General features: G+C 39.3%; 2 protein-coding genes across 3 annotated transcripts in view; one reads left to right on the top strand and one right to left on the bottom strand.

The window, feature by feature from the left end:
- Positions 1-7,147, top strand: part of LOC149096825 (uncharacterized) — a 7,535-nt gene extending 388 nt beyond the window's left edge. Inside the window, exons 1-8 of the mRNA XM_089280154.1 lie at positions 1-547; positions 3,231-3,368; positions 3,750-3,900; positions 4,237-4,436; positions 4,829-4,979; positions 5,071-5,154; positions 5,528-5,605; positions 5,931-7,147. The exon at positions 1-547 is cut by the window's left edge and continues 388 nt beyond it. Of these exons, the coding sequence (XP_089136280.1) occupies positions 3,231-3,368; positions 3,750-3,900; positions 4,237-4,436; positions 4,829-4,979; positions 5,071-5,154; positions 5,528-5,605; positions 5,931-6,292 (1,164 nt within the window). The 5' untranslated portion in view covers positions 1-547 and the 3' untranslated portion in view covers positions 6,293-7,147. The remainder of the gene's footprint in view (positions 548-3,230; positions 3,369-3,749; positions 3,901-4,236; positions 4,437-4,828; positions 4,980-5,070; positions 5,155-5,527; positions 5,606-5,930) is intronic.
- Positions 7,148-9,852: 2,705 nt separating this feature from the next.
- On the bottom strand, positions 9,853-14,425 carry LOC149096824 (uncharacterized). 2 transcript variants are annotated; one of them, XM_089280232.1, is made up of 6 exons: positions 14,106-14,425; positions 12,931-13,094; positions 12,274-12,336; positions 11,846-11,881; positions 10,760-11,332; positions 9,853-10,380 (listed from the first exon to the last, which is right to left on the bottom strand). In XM_089280232.1, exons 1-5 carry the CDS (start codon positions 14,240-14,242, stop codon positions 11,193-11,195), a joined length of 540 nt encoding a protein of 179 aa, XP_089136358.1. In that variant the 5' UTR covers positions 14,243-14,425; the 3' UTR covers positions 9,853-10,380; positions 10,760-11,192. The 2 variants fall into 2 exon arrangements, with proteins under 2 accessions (XP_089136358.1, XP_089136357.1); XM_089280231.1 differs by lacking the exons at positions 11,846-11,881; positions 12,274-12,336; positions 12,931-13,094; positions 14,106-14,425 and having other exon boundaries at positions 10,760-11,194.
- Between the last annotated feature and the right edge of the window lie 4,980 nt (positions 14,426-19,405).

The raw sequence follows: 19,405 nt of genomic DNA, 5'->3' as shown, positions 1-19,405 counted from the left end.
ATCAGGCGATGCGCGCGTTTACCGATTCATTCATCGTCTCAAACCTAGGGCAAAACTACACAGTCAGTGAATTTCACCACTGTATTACGTATTCCGTTAAAAACACTCATTTCTTTACGGAAAAGTCACTGTCACAGCCTCAAAAACGTATTTTAGTATCGTGGTACCACAAGTTTATGGGGAAGTTTTTCCGACTTTTGGGGCGAAACGTCAACGTATATAGAAAAGACAGCAAGTGCTTCAAAATTGTCCAAACCAACCGTCTTTTCGGTGAAAGAAAATACTAATACTTCAGAATGCACTGCTCAAAATAAGCTTAACTCGATCTTCGCATTCGCTTTCGACAACATATCTTCGCCTTCTTCATTCTGGGATTTATGGATGAACATTTCAAGCCTTGTGAACGTCTGCAGTTATCAGAAACACTGCTACCGACAGAAACCGTCCGATTGTTTACATCTGATGATCCTGGAAGCTGATTTACACTTGCTTGTGTCAAAGCGAGGGAATCTATTTGACGAGAACTTTGACGGAGTTCAATACTTCGGTAATTGCTGTGACTAAGATGATAACTTATAAGTTTCTTTGTGGTGTTCTGCTCAGGATGCATGGCAGATCTGCCAATGGTGTTTTTTACTTAGCGATTTTAGCTTTACTTAAGACTAGGCAAACTTTGATTGTTTTTGCTATTGTTTAGTTAAACAAAGAACTGTATGCATAATAAATGTATGGGGTTATACGGAAATCTTGCCTAGACCTGTTCGCTAGTTTAAAAAAGCTTAAAAATACTGTTTTAGGCCTAAGCAAAACCGGCTGCTTACGGTTAGCTATAATCTGTTGCGCGGGTGAGCGACTATTGTACTAATTTTGTAAATGTAAACAAAGTGAAATAAAATTCTAGCTTACCTGTCGCGTCTCTTCGCGTTTTTTCACCCTTGAATTTCCTTCCTCAAATTCAGACCCATGCGAAGAAGCTGTGTATTTTGTTTCTTTCCTCCATGAAGTGGCGATCAGATCACGAACAGTGCATACAGTGGTACGAGGAACAATTTACGCATCTTTGCGCACTTCGTATAAGTCGGCGATATGCTTGATAATGTTTCCAAAAGGATTATCTCCATAGTGCTGACGCCACAACCATTGCTGTAGATAGCTTTCGAAGAGATCTTTGGATGTTCCTGTACGAGGCATACTTCGTTTGACTCCCCACCATGTATTTTCAATGTGCTGGGTGTGCGCACCTGTGTCTGGGTCTACGATGTTTAGGCTGTGGTTGACTGTGAGAAGCGATTGGGAAAAAGAAAGAAATCACCCCCCCCCCCCCCCCCTTTATTCACCAGGGACCCACACATGCGATGCATATTTTCGTGCAGCGTGCAACATGCGTTAAACACATGAATAAGTAAATTGTAATGTTAATTTTTTGGAATGCGAACGAGTCAAGTAAAATAAAAATTATTTTTTGAAGGGGTAGTTCTCGACTAAACCTCGTAGTGTAGTGGTGTAGAAGAGAGACTGGTAAGCGAGAGGTGTGCGAAAGGTAAGTGGTTCGAGACCTGATGGGGTACAAGAAAATAAAGGAAAAAAAAATCCGTAAGGAGCCTGAGTAATATGGAGAAGAAAAAGAGAGAGGAATAGAGCTAGGGAATGAAAAGAATTGGCGAAAAGGCAACGCGCGATAGCGCGCCACAGCGCGCAATCAAATCCTCTTTTATTCACACAGTAACTAGTAATTATCAATGTATATATTCAATACCTTAGGGAGTTGCTATTGTCTTCAAAAACAATAGAGCGCATACATAATTAATAATTCTGCATGCATAATAAATGTATGGGGTTATACGGAAATCTTTCCCAGGTCTAAATCGCTATTATTTTAAGCAGTTTTAAGCCTGCGCTCAGTTTAAAAATACGGTAAATGCGCCCAAAATTATGAAATTTCGTTTCGGTTTTCCGTAATTTAGACCTAACACTCGTAAAATTATTCTAAGTCTCCAAGAAATCGTTCGGTTTTTGCGTATTTTAGATAGAAAATTCGAAAAAAAGTTTAAGTCTAAAAGTATGCGACACTTTATTAAATTTAGAGTTATTCAAATCAGATAAGTCTCAAAGGAGCGCTATTGTTTTCGCTATTGTTTAGTTAAACAAAGAACTGTATGCATAATAAATGTATGGGGTTATACGGAAATCTTGCCCTTTTAGCTACTGATATTCTCGTACTGATTTTAATCGGCTTTCATCGCTTCAATGCGCTTGAATTTTCAGAACCGGACTCTTCCTAATTTGCATAATCCGTAATCGGCCCGTGGGCATTACGGGAGAATAATGCCCTACAATTCAGTGACAATTAACCAATCAGAGCGCGCGTTATATCGGCCACAAGCCAAAGCCATATAATAAAATCCAATAATTTGTAGGTTACAATCATCTCATTACAATCCAATACCGGTAATTTGTGGGTTACAGTCAACTCATTACAAATATCCAATAATTTGTGGGTTACAATTATCTCATTACAATGCAATAATTTGTGGGTTACAATCAACTCATTAGAATCCAATAATTCGTGGGTTATAATCATCTCATTACAATCCCATAATTTGTGGGTTACAATCTTCTCATTACAATCCAATAATTTGTGGGTTACAATCATCTCATTACAATCCAATAATTTGTGGGTTCACAATCAACTCATTACTTAGCCAACTACTTATAACCAAGAGTGAGGTCTTTATGGGAAAATCTCAAACTGACACCTTGCTGTATTGACTGAGTGACAACGAAGTCAATACGACAAAGCAGAGGTACGAGATGTTCTCGTAAAGACCAAATGTGCATGGTTAGTAGTTTCTTATATGGCTTTTTACTTTGGTTTTGTGGGCTCGTAATCAACCTGTGGGCATTACAGGAGAATAATGCCCTACATTTGGCCAATCAGATCGCGTGTTATATTGGCAAACACAAGCCATATAATAAAATTTAATAGTTTGTGGGTCACAATCAACTCATTACAATCCAATCATTTGCGGGTTACAATCAACTCATTACAATGCAATAATTTGTGGGTTACAATCATCTTATTACAATGCAATAATTGGTGGGTTACAATCAAATCATTACAATCCAATAATTTGTGGCTTACAATCAAGTCATTACAATCCAACACTTTGTGGGTTACAATCAACTGATTATCTATGTGTACACTCCAATCACCTTAACTTTATTTTCAGATGCCACCAACCAATTTAAGTAAGGCACAGGTTGATAATTTGCGTGAATTGTGGGAGGCTGGCCTGATCAGTGTAGGTGACAAGGGGAAGATCTTTAAAGCGATGGAAGTCACGGGTTTAACAGAAACAACGATCAAGGTATGATGAAGTAGCTGATCTTAGCTAAGCGTTTATCACTTTGATAGAAGTATTGTCTATTATCTAAACTGGTTTTGTTAAATCTGCCCTCTTCTTACGCTGTCCAAGCCACCCATTCTAAAATGTTAATGTAATACTGGTAACTGGAGTTATTAAAAACTTGTCATGGTATCAATATTACAATTCCGTACTTTTGATTGATAAGCCAGGCCGTGGTAAATGACTTCGTATACTCTGGACCACAAGAATTGTTGGGGTGGTTTTTCTGGAGGATAATTGTGCCAATAAGGCGCCTTCTCTAATCAACATTTTATATGCATGTGTTTTTTTTTGTGGAGCTATTTAAACCCCTTTGATACGTCTTTCTTGTTTATATCAAAGAATTGGATAGGAAATGAAAGAAAGAGAAGAGGATTGGCGATTAAGAGGGGCCCAAGAGACCCGGTAAATTCACCTAAGTATGTGCCAGGTCAAAAGCGGAAAAAATCAGGCTACTCTGTCTTTAAGAGTTCCTTCTTATCTGGCGAAAAAGGTAAGTTTATAGTTTATGTTTGGAATCATCCTTTTGTAACCTTGAAGTTGCTTATCATTTTGGCAACCCTTCTTTGAGCACTGCAAATTGATTTGTTATGGCGTTGGGGCTTAGACGGACGGATATGACAAGTTTGATAGAAAATTAATTTAATCACTTAATTTCTTTCTATTTCTCATCCGGAAGAGAACACAGAACTCTTAGAACAATTACTAAAGCATTCTTTGGTATGATTTTGTTGGGCTCTTAGTGTAATTCAGTGCAAAAGCGTCGAATAACACTGACTTCACAGATAAGTTTTCTAATCATAATTATATATTGTTATTTTTTTTTAAGCTCTCAAGTTGTTAGCTGACGGCCATGGACCTGGCATAGTCCAAAAGGAAGCCAATATTGCCTACCGCCAGTTAATCACTGTGGAAAAGGAGAGGCTGAGAAAAGAAGCAGACAAGGAAAACTCTGCTGACCCAGCAGACTTGGCTTGGATTCCAAGGCAACGGCTCATTGGAAAGATTGTTGCCAATATACATACTAACGTGCGTATTTCACACCCAGCTTCGTATTCAATACTCAGTGAAACACTCTGAAGGTCAGACTGCGCGCGAATAAAATTTTCTTGGATCCTTTTTTTTCTGATAACTAATTACACGCATTTTAGGCATCCTGCCGGTGAACTTTTCGTAAATTTGAAATGTAGTGCAAGATAGTGATTAAGCAACTGAGCACTCAGCTTTCCTATAAGTACAAAGCCAAATACGAACTACCGTTACGCTTCAAATTTTATCCTGATTATTTGTGTCGGTATAGAGCATAGAAGCTGGTACGTTATAACTTTAAGAAAATGGTTATGTGTTTGTTTAAAACTTCACATACAGTTCCAAGTTATTGCGTATTAGTCAAATTAAAACTTTGCTTGATTGGTCAACAGATGCAAAAACTTGATCAATTGGGCTGCCCTTCAGTTTGGCTGGGGTACAGTGGGGCCACTCCAGAGAGACTCTTCTCTCCACAAATGTCAGATCTGGCAAAGGACGCTACATTCACCAATTATGTGGTCTCCACCATGGTGAATAAATTAAGTAAGTGTAAGCAGCATTGTAATTTAAACGATTGTTGACTTGGGGAGTATTTGATAACGTATCTTTGGTGTTGACAATATTTGAATAACAGGCAAAACACAGACGGCCGAAGAAGCTGCAACAAAGTTGCAGAAAGAAGGAAGGCAAAAGAGGAAGAGAAAATCTCAGAAATCAGGTATTTATGTCTGAAATTATTCAGCTAACTTTTAAAGTCCAGCTCATAAGTGCCTTGCATTGAAAGCACATTCGCAGAAAATTACATACCTAAACGTGGGAACAATTTATTTCAAAGTTGGCCAAAGTTACTCGCGTAAGTTGTTCTAGTATATTGCTCCGATTTGACAGTATTTTTTTTCTTGCACTTGAATTACATTTGGAAAGCCTGAAATGCAACTAAGAAATAAATTAAACAATCTGGGTTGGTACACTGGCACTTTACCTTACATATTAACAAAAGAAGATTAAATTCTCTATAAGCCATATTAGTATCGTTAATTTGGATGAAGCATTGATTTGTTAATTTCAAGAAATTTTATTCGTCCATTTAGGTTCAGATGGTAATCCTGAAAATGAATCTGGCACGCCACCTCACAAGGAACCCGACACTTCCACTGTTGGTAGTGAAGGTATGTTTCATTCATATGCATGCCCATACAAAAAAAACAAAACAAAACAAAAAAAAACAAAAAAACGAAAGAACTATTCCATAGACAGAACGACAATAGAATTGGTATTTGATGTGAAAACACGTCATACTTATCGTGTTGTTTGTAACTTCATAACTTTGTAACGAAATTTTTTGACTTAATCTTTTTTTTTTTTCTTTTAATCTGGTTAGTTTGTCCGAGTTAATGTGACACCAATAGGAAACTACCGTCTTTTTCTGTAGCTATACTTAGCATTTTTTTGAGAAATTCACTCATTTCAATTCATACTTTTTTGCCGGTTTAGGCGATGAGGTAGAACTTGTAGATAAAAGCAAGAGGCTGGTTTGTCGAGGAGTTTTGACTGCCCAAAAGCAAGTACATGGTCGTGCACTTAACACAGATTGGGTCGCGGTAATGGTTCGGGAAGTGGTTTCAAAAGGCAAAGTGGAACCATGGCCGGAATTCCCCACACATTCTGGAGAAGTGGAAGAGGGAAGTTTCGTTGCCTGGCCGACAACGCATACTAGAACCCAACAAAGTACCCCCATTGCCCCTAGACCAAACTTATCAGAGCCGGAGGTTTTAAAGGATGCCCTGCATCCAGACCAGTCTGTCTCTCCCGGGACAATAATGTCCAGGGATAGAAAGTTACGAAGTAGGAAGTAGGATATCAGCTTAAACCCGTGCCAAACAAGGATGACAGTTGATGAGAGTTGACTCTCGTGAGAGTGTTTGCCAACTCTCATCGACTATCATCAACTTGGTCCAAAGCAGTGAAAACTCTCCTCTCATCCACTCTTATGAAATATTTGAGCACTATCAAAGTTGATGATAGCGTACGAGATCCCATAAGAGTTGGTGAGAGTGTATTAGAGTTTCAGGCCAAACGAGAACGATATTGTGATCATGAACTGTCGTCAGGTCTCATCCTCGTTTGGCACGGGCTTTACAGTAAAGTTAAGGAACCACGACGAGAACGTCAACGAAAACTCGCATTTGGAGACTAACTATTTCGTCGAAAATTTCGTCAGGACTGTTACAACTATTTCAATTTATAAAATGTGGCTGGCGATGATTTGATCATTTACGTTGTTAATTTGTACAGAACGGAAAGCTGAACTGAATGGTATCAATAATTTATGAAAGTGTTAAACCATGTAGTCTTGAAAAAACCCATACTTAACTAATAAGAGGACACAGACCAGTACAAAATGCAAAAGTGAGAAGACTAAAATATTTACACTAAAATATGAACAATACAAAATGCAGTCTAAAATATTTTTAATATAAAGCTATAAGTAATGTATCCATAGCTAGATCTTTGCACACGAATGCGCCTTATAAACTAATTAAGTGTATTGGCTGATCTGTCATCCCTAGACAGTTTTCCCCATAATTTGGGTCCTAAATATCGCAGTTATTGCCTACCGTATGTTACAGAGTTATACTTAGGAGTGAAAAAATCAGATTGCCTCAAATTGTACCTGGAGGTATGTTCATTAAAAATATTGCAAACAGTAATCGTGCATAGGACATGTTTAACTTTAAATATAAGAAGACAAATGTCCTGCAAACGTCTGTTATCAAGGTTGGCAGCTTGATCCTTTCCATTATTTGAGAATAACTAGCTTGTTTTTCATTGTACACCGTGACTGCCCTCAAACCTCTTTCTTGTAATCATTCAAATTTACGCAAGTCACTAGCTCTACAAAAATGCCACACTAGCTGTCAGTGTCTAGGGTAAGGTAACACAGCTGTCTTATATAGTTGGAGTTTAGCCTTAATAGCGATTAGATTCCTAAGTCGCATGAAGACAGCAATTCTTTGACTGGCCTTCTTGCACGCTGAGTTTACATGTTCAGAAAAATTTAATCTGGAATCTATTGTTAGCCCTAAAAGTTTGAGAGTTTCCGCGGTCTTAAATTCCTGATTATTTACGCAGATCACTGCAGTTGCGCTTTGAGAGCAAGCTGTCTTGGTGCTGTAACCGATTTTCAATGCATAGTATTTCTTAAGGTTGCAAGCCAGTGGATTAGACTCGTACCGCCTGGTTGCCTGATCCGCACTTGTACTTAGCGGACCTCCTCCTGATCACGAGGAGGTCACATCCACGCTAAGTACAAGTGCGGATCAGGCAACCAGGCGGTACGAGTCTAATCTACAGACCAGAAGTCAGTTTATAGTTGTTTCTTTCCTTGATTCTAAGTGCTCTTAGTTAACTTTCCCGCGCTTAAAAGCGCAGGAAAACGTTGGAGATGGAGCCGTGGAGTTGCCAGAAGTGTTAGACTCACGTGGTCCAGCGAACGAAGATTCCACGAAGCCCCGAAATCAAATCGCTCAAAATTCGGCCAAAGTGATTTGATGTTGGACAAGCATCCATGATGGTACATGTAGGAGATTTTTACACGACGTATCTATGCACGATAAAAAGTATACGCGGGCTTTGACGAGATAAAAGAAAGGAGAATAACTGCGCATGGCCGGGGATATTCGTTTCAACAATTCTTTATTTCGTTCAAAGGCACAAGGTAAGGCTCCTTGGCTTAGCAATTAAAAATCCCACTTAAGACAAATGAAGGCGAAGACATAAAAAAGTAAAGCCTTTCAAGCACAAGTGTCAAGGAGTTTGGCTACCCCCCCCTTACTGGACGGGATACTAGTCCATTGCAGGGGTACCCCCCCAGCATTCTGTAAGGTTGCTCCGATATTCAAACTGTGTTGCTGAGAACATTTCCATGTAATTCTAATTCTAATAAACAAACCTGCTGATCGATTGTTAAAATCAAACCTTGATAAAAGTAGGGTTGATATCACATTTCACATCACATTTTTTGCTGTACGTCGTAACCAAACAAACTTGTTGGATCAACCTTATCATAACTGTTGAGAGTCCACTGAGTGTTGCTACCTACAGTAGGCCTCCAGGGGCTTCTAATTCACAAAAAAAGAAAAAAACACTCTTGCACGCCTTGCTTGCCTATGTTTTCTTCTTGGAACACAAGCTTTTGTCAGGATAACCCAAGAATGGGCTCTAACACTTTCAGTGGTGATCTTTACATACTCGATGTGACAACTCTGGGCCTGGAATCAGTCGAAGAATCCGTCTCCCAGCTGTCAACCACAATACATTCACATTTTTTTTAGAATGAAATTCTGTCACACTTATAAAATTCGAAGAAATTCTTGATCCTTACAGCAAGCCCAGTTCTCTTATAATACTGAACAAATAGCTTTTAAAGAAGAATGGGGAGCTAGACATTTCACAGAATCTCAGGTTAGTATAGATAACATCCAATGTTTGTGGTTAGTGAAATTGACCAACAGCTACAAACGTTTGACTTTATTTGTAGTTATTTTTTTCTACCTCATTGAATTTCAGTTATCAGCTCTATATGGTTTGTTTTCATCGAGTAAATTACTTTTTTTTTTATCAATTTATCCTTAGTCAATTGAGATAATAAAAAAGGAGTTGAATAACCTGGTTGAAATCTGAAATTATCTGAGATCCCAAATAAAGTACAACAAGGCCTGAAGACATGATCTTGATTTTTGCAACACTTCGAAAAAAATCAGCCCAATAAACCACACAAAAAAATGTTTTCTGAAGCATTTTATTTTTAAAATACCTACCAGGGTCAATTGCAATTTTCAAAGGAAAAAACATATCAATTTGTAACAACCTGTATCAGACATACCAGTGTCTTTATTTATGACGAAATTTCCTGGTATTACAACTATGTTGCCAGTCATTCTTCAAAAAAATCGACTCTACATCCAATCTTATTGGTAGAGGCTCACTTCTAAAATAATTCGCGCAGTATCATTAATAAATAAAATTCATGTTGAACATAAAATTCTAAAATATATTAGTCCATAAAAAAAAAGCATTCTGTTCTTCTTACAAGTAAATTTCGATACAGCTCGTTCCAGGTTCTCCGCAGTACCAAGAAGGCTTGCCTATGAATAAAATAGGCAATATTCACTTTAACCAGGGGATTTTTTTTAGAATGGAGCACAAGATCTCTGAAGGGGCAAAATAGTTTGCTGATACCGTTGACGGTATGGCTCTTATAGAAACAATCTTAGTGGCTATCGTAAAGATAGCTATACTCTGTGCGAAAAAAAGTTAAAGAAAAACGGAAGCTGGCCTTCGCTTCCCGTTTTCGTTTTGGCCTTGTCAACCACCTTCATTAGAGAGCCTCGAATGAGCTTTTTCACCTAAAAATCATATGTACTAAGATCGTGTTCCATTGGGTTCAACCGTTTCTGGTTGGTTGGGTTTTTTTTGCGTTGTATTGGAGAAAACCCGTTTTCGGTTGGTTTGGTTGATCAACTTTTTCAACCGGCCTGAAACCAGGTTGAAACGGTTGAGAAGGCGCTTGCGTGATTACGTCGCGTGATTGTAGCTCGCTGAAGACTATTCCCAGGAGTTACCGCGTTTTAACCGAACCGTATCAACCCAAACCGCGTACCGGTTTCGGTTGAAACGGTTGATCCAAGTGGAACACGACCTAAGTTAAGTGGTTTACATTAGTTCACTATCACGTCTGGTTTTATCTGTATGTCTTCTTTAGCAAGTGTCAGTCCTTTTCTACTGCGCGCTCTGATGGGTAATTTCTTGAGGCTCTGGGCCAGCGGACGTGGCTTGTAATACAGTGGCGATGGATCCCCGATTGAGCCGTCAGTGTCGGACTTTGCAATGTGCGAAGCTGAAGTGATTCTGACCAGCAGTAACGGCATCGACAGCTGAGCACCTGAATAACAGAAGTCAAAACTGTGCGTTAAGCGACCGTAGATAGAAAGATGAACTTTATTTAACTTTTAAATAGTCAAACAAGAAAGATAGCCAAAGGACTCCTATCGAGAAACTTCTATCGCAAAATCATTGTTGGGAGTTTCGCGTACACACGTAGAGCCGGCCACGCGCGAAAACTTACATTGAGCCAGTCTGTACACAGACGTTAATTTTTGGGGGAGTGTGTTTTTTTCTCGTACGTGCGGAAGCGGCCTTTTCTTTGGGCCACCCCCTTGCGTTCGGGCTTTGTCAAATCCCCTGCAGCTTACACTTCGACGAACTCAAGACAAAATAGAGGATATGTGGACAGCCTAACATTGAGCTCATCTCAATCTTACCTTCAGGAGAATTTGTAAAGTCTTTCAGAGATTTGGATGTAAGTAAAGAGGTCCCTTCTTGGTGGCTTTGTTTGCCGGACGGCGTGTTTCGTGGTTGGAAGTCGATGTTACTCAAAACGCTATAGTCACTGATACAGGAAATGGCGTCCAATGGAACGCGTTTCTTCCCAGCGGATTTTGGCGGCTGTTTGCCCGGCAGAAGTCGTTTCGAACTGCTAGAGCGCTGCGGTAACAGCTTCCCTTCATTCAAAGGTTGTAGAGTCTCAGGTGAAGCTATAGGAATAACTTGAATCTCGGAACTTTTCCTCTCGGTTTTCTGCGCGACTTGGGTATCCTTTAAAGCGGGAATTTTTTCTTCTCCTTTTTCTAGGCCTTTCTCGTCCTTGCCCATCGTTGCCATACTCATTTTCTCGTCTTTACGAGACAACGCCAGTTACACGCCTGAATTACGGCGCGTAATGGCGGACTGAGTCGAGGATACACCAGAACCGCGCCTGACCAAGGTTGGAGACAGCTGACCAACTACGTTCTTTTTCATGCTTCCCAGTTTTGCTTGGAGAATCCGAGAAGAGCCTGAAAAATTAATATCATAGTATCTGGTTGAAGTAACAAATAAAGGGAAGGAATTATAGATTTTAAATTCGATAACTGACACGGGCTGGCTAGTTTATATATTTACGCTTTTGCTCTTGAACAATTCAAATTCTATTTGAAAGGCGTTTCTTTTATTCTGAGGGCTTCATTCATCTCATCAGTAGAGGCGTCCAGGATTTGAACCGAAAATTCCATATTGATGACGTAACTGTACAAAAGTCGGTGCGGTTTCTGATTGGTGCATACACGAGGCTCGTTTATGAATTTTGGCGCGCAAGTACTAGCCAATCAGAGACACTTAACGATCTCTGTAGCGCTACGTCATCAGAATGGAATGTTTTCGCTACGAATGGAACGAACACGAGATGTGAAACGCCTGTCTTACACGGAAAATGGAATACTACCCGGCTTTCTTCTTCAATTCAACTGTATCTAAATGTATGTCGTTGGAACTCAACATTTTGCTGTGTTTTGCCGTTCAGTTATGCTCACCTTCACTACTTTTCTTGTCACTTGCTGTGTCAGAGACTAAGAAAAAAAAACAAAAAACACTTCAAACGTTTTTTTGTTGCCATCATTGGAGGCTCTTGCTTTTTAATTAAGAGGGATCCAATAATTCAAATTCCGAGGCAAGCTGAGCGAGAAGCAGACAGCTTTTGTTTAACAATTTATTGACAGATACCCTCTGGTCATTCCAATGCTTACAACAGTACATCAGAGCTTTCCAAACTCAAATTTCTCTTTACAATACAACCACACTATCACGTAAACAGGGAAAGAGAAAAGAGAACTCACCAACTAGGAATATGGCAAATATCATAAAATTCTCAGAACTGACGATAAGAATAGTTTATACAAATCGAAAGGAAGAATTTAAATTTTGAAATTTGGGCCGGAAAGGGTGGAGGATTATTTCATACCTTTCTTTCCCAAAGTGGAAGATTTCGCCATTGAGACGCGCGAGCGTCTGCTCTTTGTTTCCTCTACAAAAAATAACAAAGACGCGATCATTAATGGAGATAATATCATCTCTTAAAATCCATTAAATATCTTCGCTCGCACGCGATTGGTCAAAACTGGTTAATATCCGAGGGATATTCCCTAATTTTCAATTTGCGAAAAATATTTGAAGGATAATAAATACAATAGCCCTCATTTGACTTTAAATATTTGTCCTTGGACGTTATCTGTTCCTCGAAGGTCACAGTTTTCCTCTAGTTTCGCTCTCGGAAAACTGTTCACTTCTCGGAAGAGATAATGTCCGGGAACAAATATCCCAGCATATTTTCGCGCATATATACATCTCTTTTTTTATCTCCCATGTTACATTGTCTATCTCGTATCAGTCGCATTTTCTTTTTCACATCTACCACTTTTCTATCTCGCACCTCGCATTCTTTTTATGTCGCATCTCGAATTTTCTAATTGTATCTCGCATTTTTTGTTTCATCTAGTGTCTCGAGTTTTCTACAAATTCCACAGAAGTCTGATTAAATATTTCATATGTGCATGAAAAACTTTCTCCTCTTCTCTTTCTTCGAATTAAGAGCATAGAAAACAAATCAACTGGGGCGCACCTTTCTCCTCGACAAGTTCTTCTTCTGGGATGATAATTCCTTGATCTCTGAGGCGCTTTACGTATTCTTGTCTCTCCTGTTGTACTAAGTGCTTTGAGTAAACCCAAGAGCGCAGGTCACCTTCCTCAGAGTAAAAAATAGAAGCCGTCTCCATACTGAACAAACTGTAAACACAATAGCAGCAAGGATAAGCGACGAAGTGGATCAAGAGGAAACACCTCTTTAGGATAGGTACAAGCTAGATTAGCTGTAATTGCGGTAAGCCTGAAATACAACAAGCTACAAGTGAACTACGTGAAAACCTTATGCCCTGTCCAAACGGGAAATGTTTGTCGACCCAACACGATCAAACATTGTTTGGTGACCAAACATTTTCCCATTCAGTTGGACACCTTGTGTGATCGTAATTGATCGTGTTCGATAAAATTTGAAAGCCGACATTCACAAACACTTGGTCAAACACTGTAAAACATTTTGTTCGTTTGGACGGTGATCAAACATGTTTGATACCGTATGGCCACTCAGTACAACATCAACATGTTTGGTCACCAAACAAAGTTTGATTGTGTTTGGTCGCCACACTTATCCCACTTGGACGGGACTTTACTCTACCCTTGCCCTATTCGTAAATTAAAAAAAAAAATGCAACATCACTTTACGTAACTGAGTGTTCGTTTTCGACGCTGTAAATTTCGCATGCTTTCCATCTTCAATCTTCTGAACATCTTTCCAATTTTTCTTTTCTTTTCTTTTCTTTTTCGGGAGACAAGTCGCACTGAAATTGCATTTTGAAAAGGGACCTTAAGTACACCACGACGGCAACGAGAATACAACAAACAAAAGTTTTAATGGGCAAAACAATGGCTGTTCCCGTGCGTTGTAAATCTTTGTAAATTTCGTTGCCGTCTTATGCAAAACAACAACGTGAAATGACCAAATTCTGGGCATTTTGGATGTCTGGCGTCACAGATTTAGCTTGAGCAAGTTCTGAAACCGATCGGTCCACTAAATAGAATCTGATTTAGATATGTCTGCTAATAATTTGGCTTTTGGGGCATAATTTTGTTTCCAATGTGTAATTTTTGAACTATCGACACAGTGCCACACAGCCCACGGACCTATTTGGAACACCCGCGATATTTGTTATAATCAAGTAACTATACTTATTCACTGACCTCGCGAGATCTTCAATGCGCTTCTTTTCCCGTTCTTCCTTTTCTTTCTTCTTTCTCTCGGCGCTCAGTCGCGCCATCCTCCGGCGCTCACTGGCTTCTTTCTTGGACTTGCTGTCAGCCCGGTGTCTTCGAAGCATTTCGGCAAAGTGTTCCCGCGGGTCTTCGCCCTCGGGTATCTTACTCCGGTGGGTTACGAACTCCTTCCAGTGGGATTAATATTTGTTAACTTTCTGAGGGCTTCGGTCAAAAAAATCAAATCAAACCGAAAGAACTGTGGCAGGCAGAGATGTTAATAGAAAACCAATGTGGAGCTTGGCATCTCTGCCATTTTGATCTGCCATTTGAAACGAAAGTGATCAGTAAGTTGTCAAAAAGATGTCATGAAGATGTCAAAACTTGACCAAAAACATTACATGTATCAAGTTGCAAGAGCAAAGCGATCTTCACCGGCTTACATTACGTTTTATTTCGGACATTTAATTTTCGGACACTTTCTATCTCATTTCGGACAATTTTCGGACAACAATTTCGGACACTTTGCTGGAACATAGCTGTAAATATACTGTAGAGCTGTAAAAATACTGTAAATATTTCGGACGCTTAAAACTTTACGACGGTTTTATTTTCGGACACACTTTTTTGTCCGAAATTAAAATCGTCCAAAATTTTTTGCAAGTAATGTAATCGTTAGCAAAAAAGCCCTTGTGTTTGTTTGTTCCAAATTTCCTACTTGTATGCATTAAGCAAACTCTGTTACAGTACTCTCTCCACAGGACAGAAGATCATATACTCTTTGATTCCGTTACCTGTGCTTCTCTGAACACACACGGGTGTAGCGAGGGACTCCTCCCTGACAGTCTATCCATCAATTTGTCCGCCATCTCAATAGGAATATCGATCTGTAATTCAGGAGCAATCGCCGAGTTCAGGAAGCAATCCACAATGGTCTGTACTTTACGCTGGATCAACGCTGGTTGGGCATGTGCGTGACACAAATCCTGTTAAATATGAGAAAAAATGTTCATGGTTTGCGTGACGCAACATCGTGACTATTGACGATGTACTACCAAGCTGAATGTACGTTACAAACAGTGCAACTTATTTGTTTTTACTAAAGTAGATACAACAAGCTATTTCTTTCAGGTTTTTCTTCCACTGGGGGGCAATTTCTTTCACTAATAATTAAGTATACCATAAGTGTACTTCTTTTAAGCCACCTGCCCGAGAGTAATGGGCATTTTGCATCAAACGGTCACATGATACAAAATCAACCATGCTGGATAGCCTCCAGTGCAGGTGTATTTCTGCCGTGCGAGTGCACATTTTCGTATTAGGACGCCATCTTTCGCAACTGTGGAGGGTTGGGGCGAGGGAAAAATTTGCCGTGGGACCCCCGCCCTCCGCCCCAACCTTCTGCCGGTCAACCATCCAATTACAATCCAAGATGACGGCATCAAAAACCTGGTCTATTGAGCGTTCCGTTACAAAATAACGCTTGCAATGTAGGCTACACCCTGGAGGACAAAAAAGAATTAGTGATCCATTTATAATTAGGGGCATTTGTGTAGCGAGCGCGTTGCGGGAAAACGGGTGGCAGGGGGTGGTGGGATATATTAGTCTTATATTGTTTCAGTGGAAATTGAATAACAGACCTGACGACGCGTGTGGCAGCGTGAGTGCCACCTTTAAAGTAAGCGTCTCTTTTGGGGAAGAATTTTTCTCTTTTTTTGCTCTATTGATTATTTGATATACTGCAAGAAGCTCGACCCACCGTCTTTGCGAAATGATGCTATGGCTATAAGCTCTAAATGAGTACATAACTCGCATTTGAAATTCGTCCGAGTGGCTTCTTTTTAAATTTAATATTTTTCAATTTCTCAAGGAGAATGTGAATAATCAACTAGAGAGAAAGTCAACAGACAAGCGTCAGGTAATTTCCGTGGTAAGTTGACCTAAGTTGTAGAAAGAAGACAGTTTTTTTTCTGGACCATACCTAGCATTTTCAATTGGCGTTTTACCAACTTTCCCTAACTCTGATTGATGAGGAAATTACACCAGTTTTTGGAAAAAGATTGAAGTTTTGTTGAATGTTTTTTTTTTAAGGTAATCGCTATTTCCATGGAAACGATAAACCAAAAAGATGAAAATCGGTAAAGCATGAATCAGTGTGCGAACCAGATCTGTCATAGAAAATCTGATGCCAATTTCTGAAATTACGATGTATGGCAAGGAGAATATGAAGAATAAAAAAAAAATCTGTATGCTTGATTCGAATAAATCGCGAAAACATTTCAAACCATGCTTTTTGTGTAATAAAATTAAATGGACTGAAAGAAGAACGTTATTTTAATGAAATTGCTCCAAAAGACACGAAAATCTGTCTTGAAGTTTTGTTTTGCATCCATGAGAGTTTTGTTGGTTTGTATTTTCTTGATCTCGAGAACGAGACTTTTTCTCAATATCACTTCCACAATAAATTTTGAACAATTTTCGATTTTAAGCGCTTTTTTGAACATCTTAAACGCGGCTCGATAGATTTTTTAAGATGTTAACCATGCATGCTTAATAATGTTACAAATTTTATTCCAAAGTTTCATTAGCATTGATACACTGGAACTTGTTTAAATTTGTCGATGAAGTAGGCGCAAAATGTGTCTTGAAGTTTTGAAAGGTGTAGGTCCCCATTAGAAGTGTTGAAAGTCTAATTTCTTTGTCTTCTTTGCATGTTTTTTTTTTTTTTTCATTACCATTTTAAAAGCGAAAAAGTTACATAACTACGGCGGACAGGGCAGGCGGGTACGTATAAGTCATTATATTTTCTCATTAACCAAGTTATTTCAGAAGTGTAACAGCTCTCGTAAGCTGGTATTGCTGTATTACTATAGCAGCTGTTACTGTTTTAGGGCTAGGTGCATTGTTTCTGTTGTTTGCTCTTTTGTTCTCTTCAGGGTATCAGTCAAACTTTACGAGGGCTGCTACATGACCCAGTTATTTTGTAATTCTACAGATTGATGCAAGGTCCAAAAATTTCGAATATAAAGATGTGCAGGAATGAATGTCACACGGTCGAAAATCGAGTGCCTCGAAAACAAAGATCCCGTGGTGAGGGGGTGGGGGTGGTGGGAGGTTCGAGGCTTGCAGACGTTTATTGGCATTTAGTGTTCCTTTACGGCTCAGTGTTTCAGGTGTACCGGCCAAGAAAGTACGGCACTCACTATCTTAAGTCATACACAAGAACAAACTGTAGTGACTGCCGTTATATCTCTGACTCTGTAACTGACATAAAGGTTACTTGTTCTTCTTTGCAATAGAACAAAGTGGGTAAGCCGCACGCTAGTTCACGTGACTTTGGCTTTGATTGTAACTCGACTACTACCTAAATGCAACACTACTTTTGTGATAGCATTTTGGGTGAAAATGGAGCCGTCTGCCAGCTCTTTCGGTGGGAAATAAGCTCGAGCACAGGCGAAGATTGAAGACCAGACACAAGGGGATGGCAGAAATCCGCGATACAACGGAGAAAAGTCACCAACAGAGACTTAAAGCTTTGCTAAGCCGCAGGCACAGGAAAAAATTTGTTTAATTATTTTTTAGTGTCCACAATTAGCCTCCAAGACGAAATCTTTCAGACACTGAAATAAAGTTTATACACGTATGTTTCTCTTTCTTATGCTTATGCTTGTGCCTATTTCACCTCGGTGTCCAATAGCATTTTCTTTTGCTAATGCTGGAGCTTTTGCTTGCTCACAAGTGTGAACCAGGCGTTTTAGCTTATCTGTAGTTGACTTAATTTATTTATCTAGTTAATGTTTCCTCACAGCGTTCGAGATCCCTTGACCAAGAGGAATCAGATAAGAAAAGCCACCAGACGTTACCAGCGGAAGTAGATGGTGCTCTGCAAGACCTGATGACCAAATGCAGGCGCAGAACCAATGACAGTCTGGACAGTTTACTTTGTTGCTTAGAGTGTAGTCATGAGTAGAAATAAAGCATGGCTAAAAATCTAGTTGTTTGCTTATGCCGTCGATGTATAATAATCGCACGAGCGCGCGTTGGATTTGAGATGGTAGAGAGCCAACGAACGTAACGCCGAGTGGGCTATAATCATCTCATATACAACAAGCGCGACAGGATCGGATAATTGTTTATTAACCTCCTCCTCCCCAATATTGAAAGCTAAAACGAAATGAAGTAAGTTAAAAACGTCTCAGAAAATTACGAATACCCTTACCATATTTGTAGAGCATGGTGTAATAAAGACTTGGTTCATGTTTAGCGGGTGTTTATCGAGTTACGGATGCACGCGGGAAGTTTGGAGAGCACAGGAGAAGCGTGAGCAACTTTAGCTTCCTGAGTGCTCTCCAAACTTCCCGAGTGCATCCATAACTCGATATACGCACATCTAAAAGCATGAACCAATTCTTGTACATACCATGATGTCTCAGCCAATGAAAACTCTCGAATTGCATTATCCAGTGATGTTAATTTAATCGTCATATTCATTACACCGAAATTGTCAACATAACAAATTATAGCGACGACGTGGGCAGTCAAGACACCCTTGTATTGTAATCACTAGAAACGAGATCGGAGAATGATTTTTTTTTTCCAATGGGTGGGATTAGTGGTAGATTTTGAAATTATTAGAGATACGTAAGAAGAGAACACGTCAACCACGGGATTGTAAAGAATTTCCTTGAGAGTGTGAAGATGGCAGGTGTTAAATAATTGTTAGATCTTTGATGTTTCGCTCTTGCCGTTCACAGAATGATTTGAAATAACTTTAGAAATTAAACATTTATTCCCTGTGGGTTTGTGTTCATTTGCTGTCATACAATGAGCTCTTGCTAGCCTACATGTAGTAAAACATCTTTATCTCGTCTTATCAAGTACAAAACCAAAATGAATCGTGACTTTCACCATTCCATCAATTTTCTTCATTTGCCATGCCACGTGGGGAAAAAATAAACTGTCATGGAACCTTCAAAATTAATGTTTCCAGTTGTTTCTCAAGCAACTCATAACCAACACTGGTGACACTTAAAAAAAATCGTTGACTACAGTTCAATGAAAAAAAAAAAGTCGTTGTAAATGGGATGCAGACATAAAACCCAAACTTGTGTACTCGTGTCTGCTTACGCCATCGCAGCGATCTCACTACATCGTAGTGGACCATAGTGAGATACGTAAAGTGGATCATGAAATGAGTCGAATTCATCATCGAATATTGAGCTTAACTATTTCGGTACAAAACTTAAAATATTAAATCCTCTTCTTGATTTGAGACATTCCTTTAAGTC

This window comes from Orbicella faveolata, unplaced genomic scaffold, assembly GCF_042242905.1.
Source record: "Orbicella faveolata isolate gen_17 unplaced genomic scaffold, um_ofav_v1 contig_47, whole genome shotgun sequence".
In the NCBI taxonomy this organism is placed as follows: domain Eukaryota; kingdom Metazoa; phylum Cnidaria; class Anthozoa; order Scleractinia; family Merulinidae; genus Orbicella; species Orbicella faveolata.
Note: the sequence above shows the minus strand (reverse complement) of the source record. Positions and strands in the feature narration are given on the sequence as shown.

What these genes read in the sequence shown, in the direction of transcription:
- LOC149096824 (XM_089280231.1), bottom strand. Translation starts at nt 11,165, where the DNA reads ATGAGTATGGCAACGATGGGCAAGGACGAGAAAGGCCTAGAAAAAGGA. An exon ending in CTTTACAAATTCTCCTGAAG is followed by an intron (nt 10,381 to 10,759) that starts GTAAGATTGAGA and finishes TCTGTTATTCAG; the next exon opens with GTGCTCAGCTGTCGATGCCG.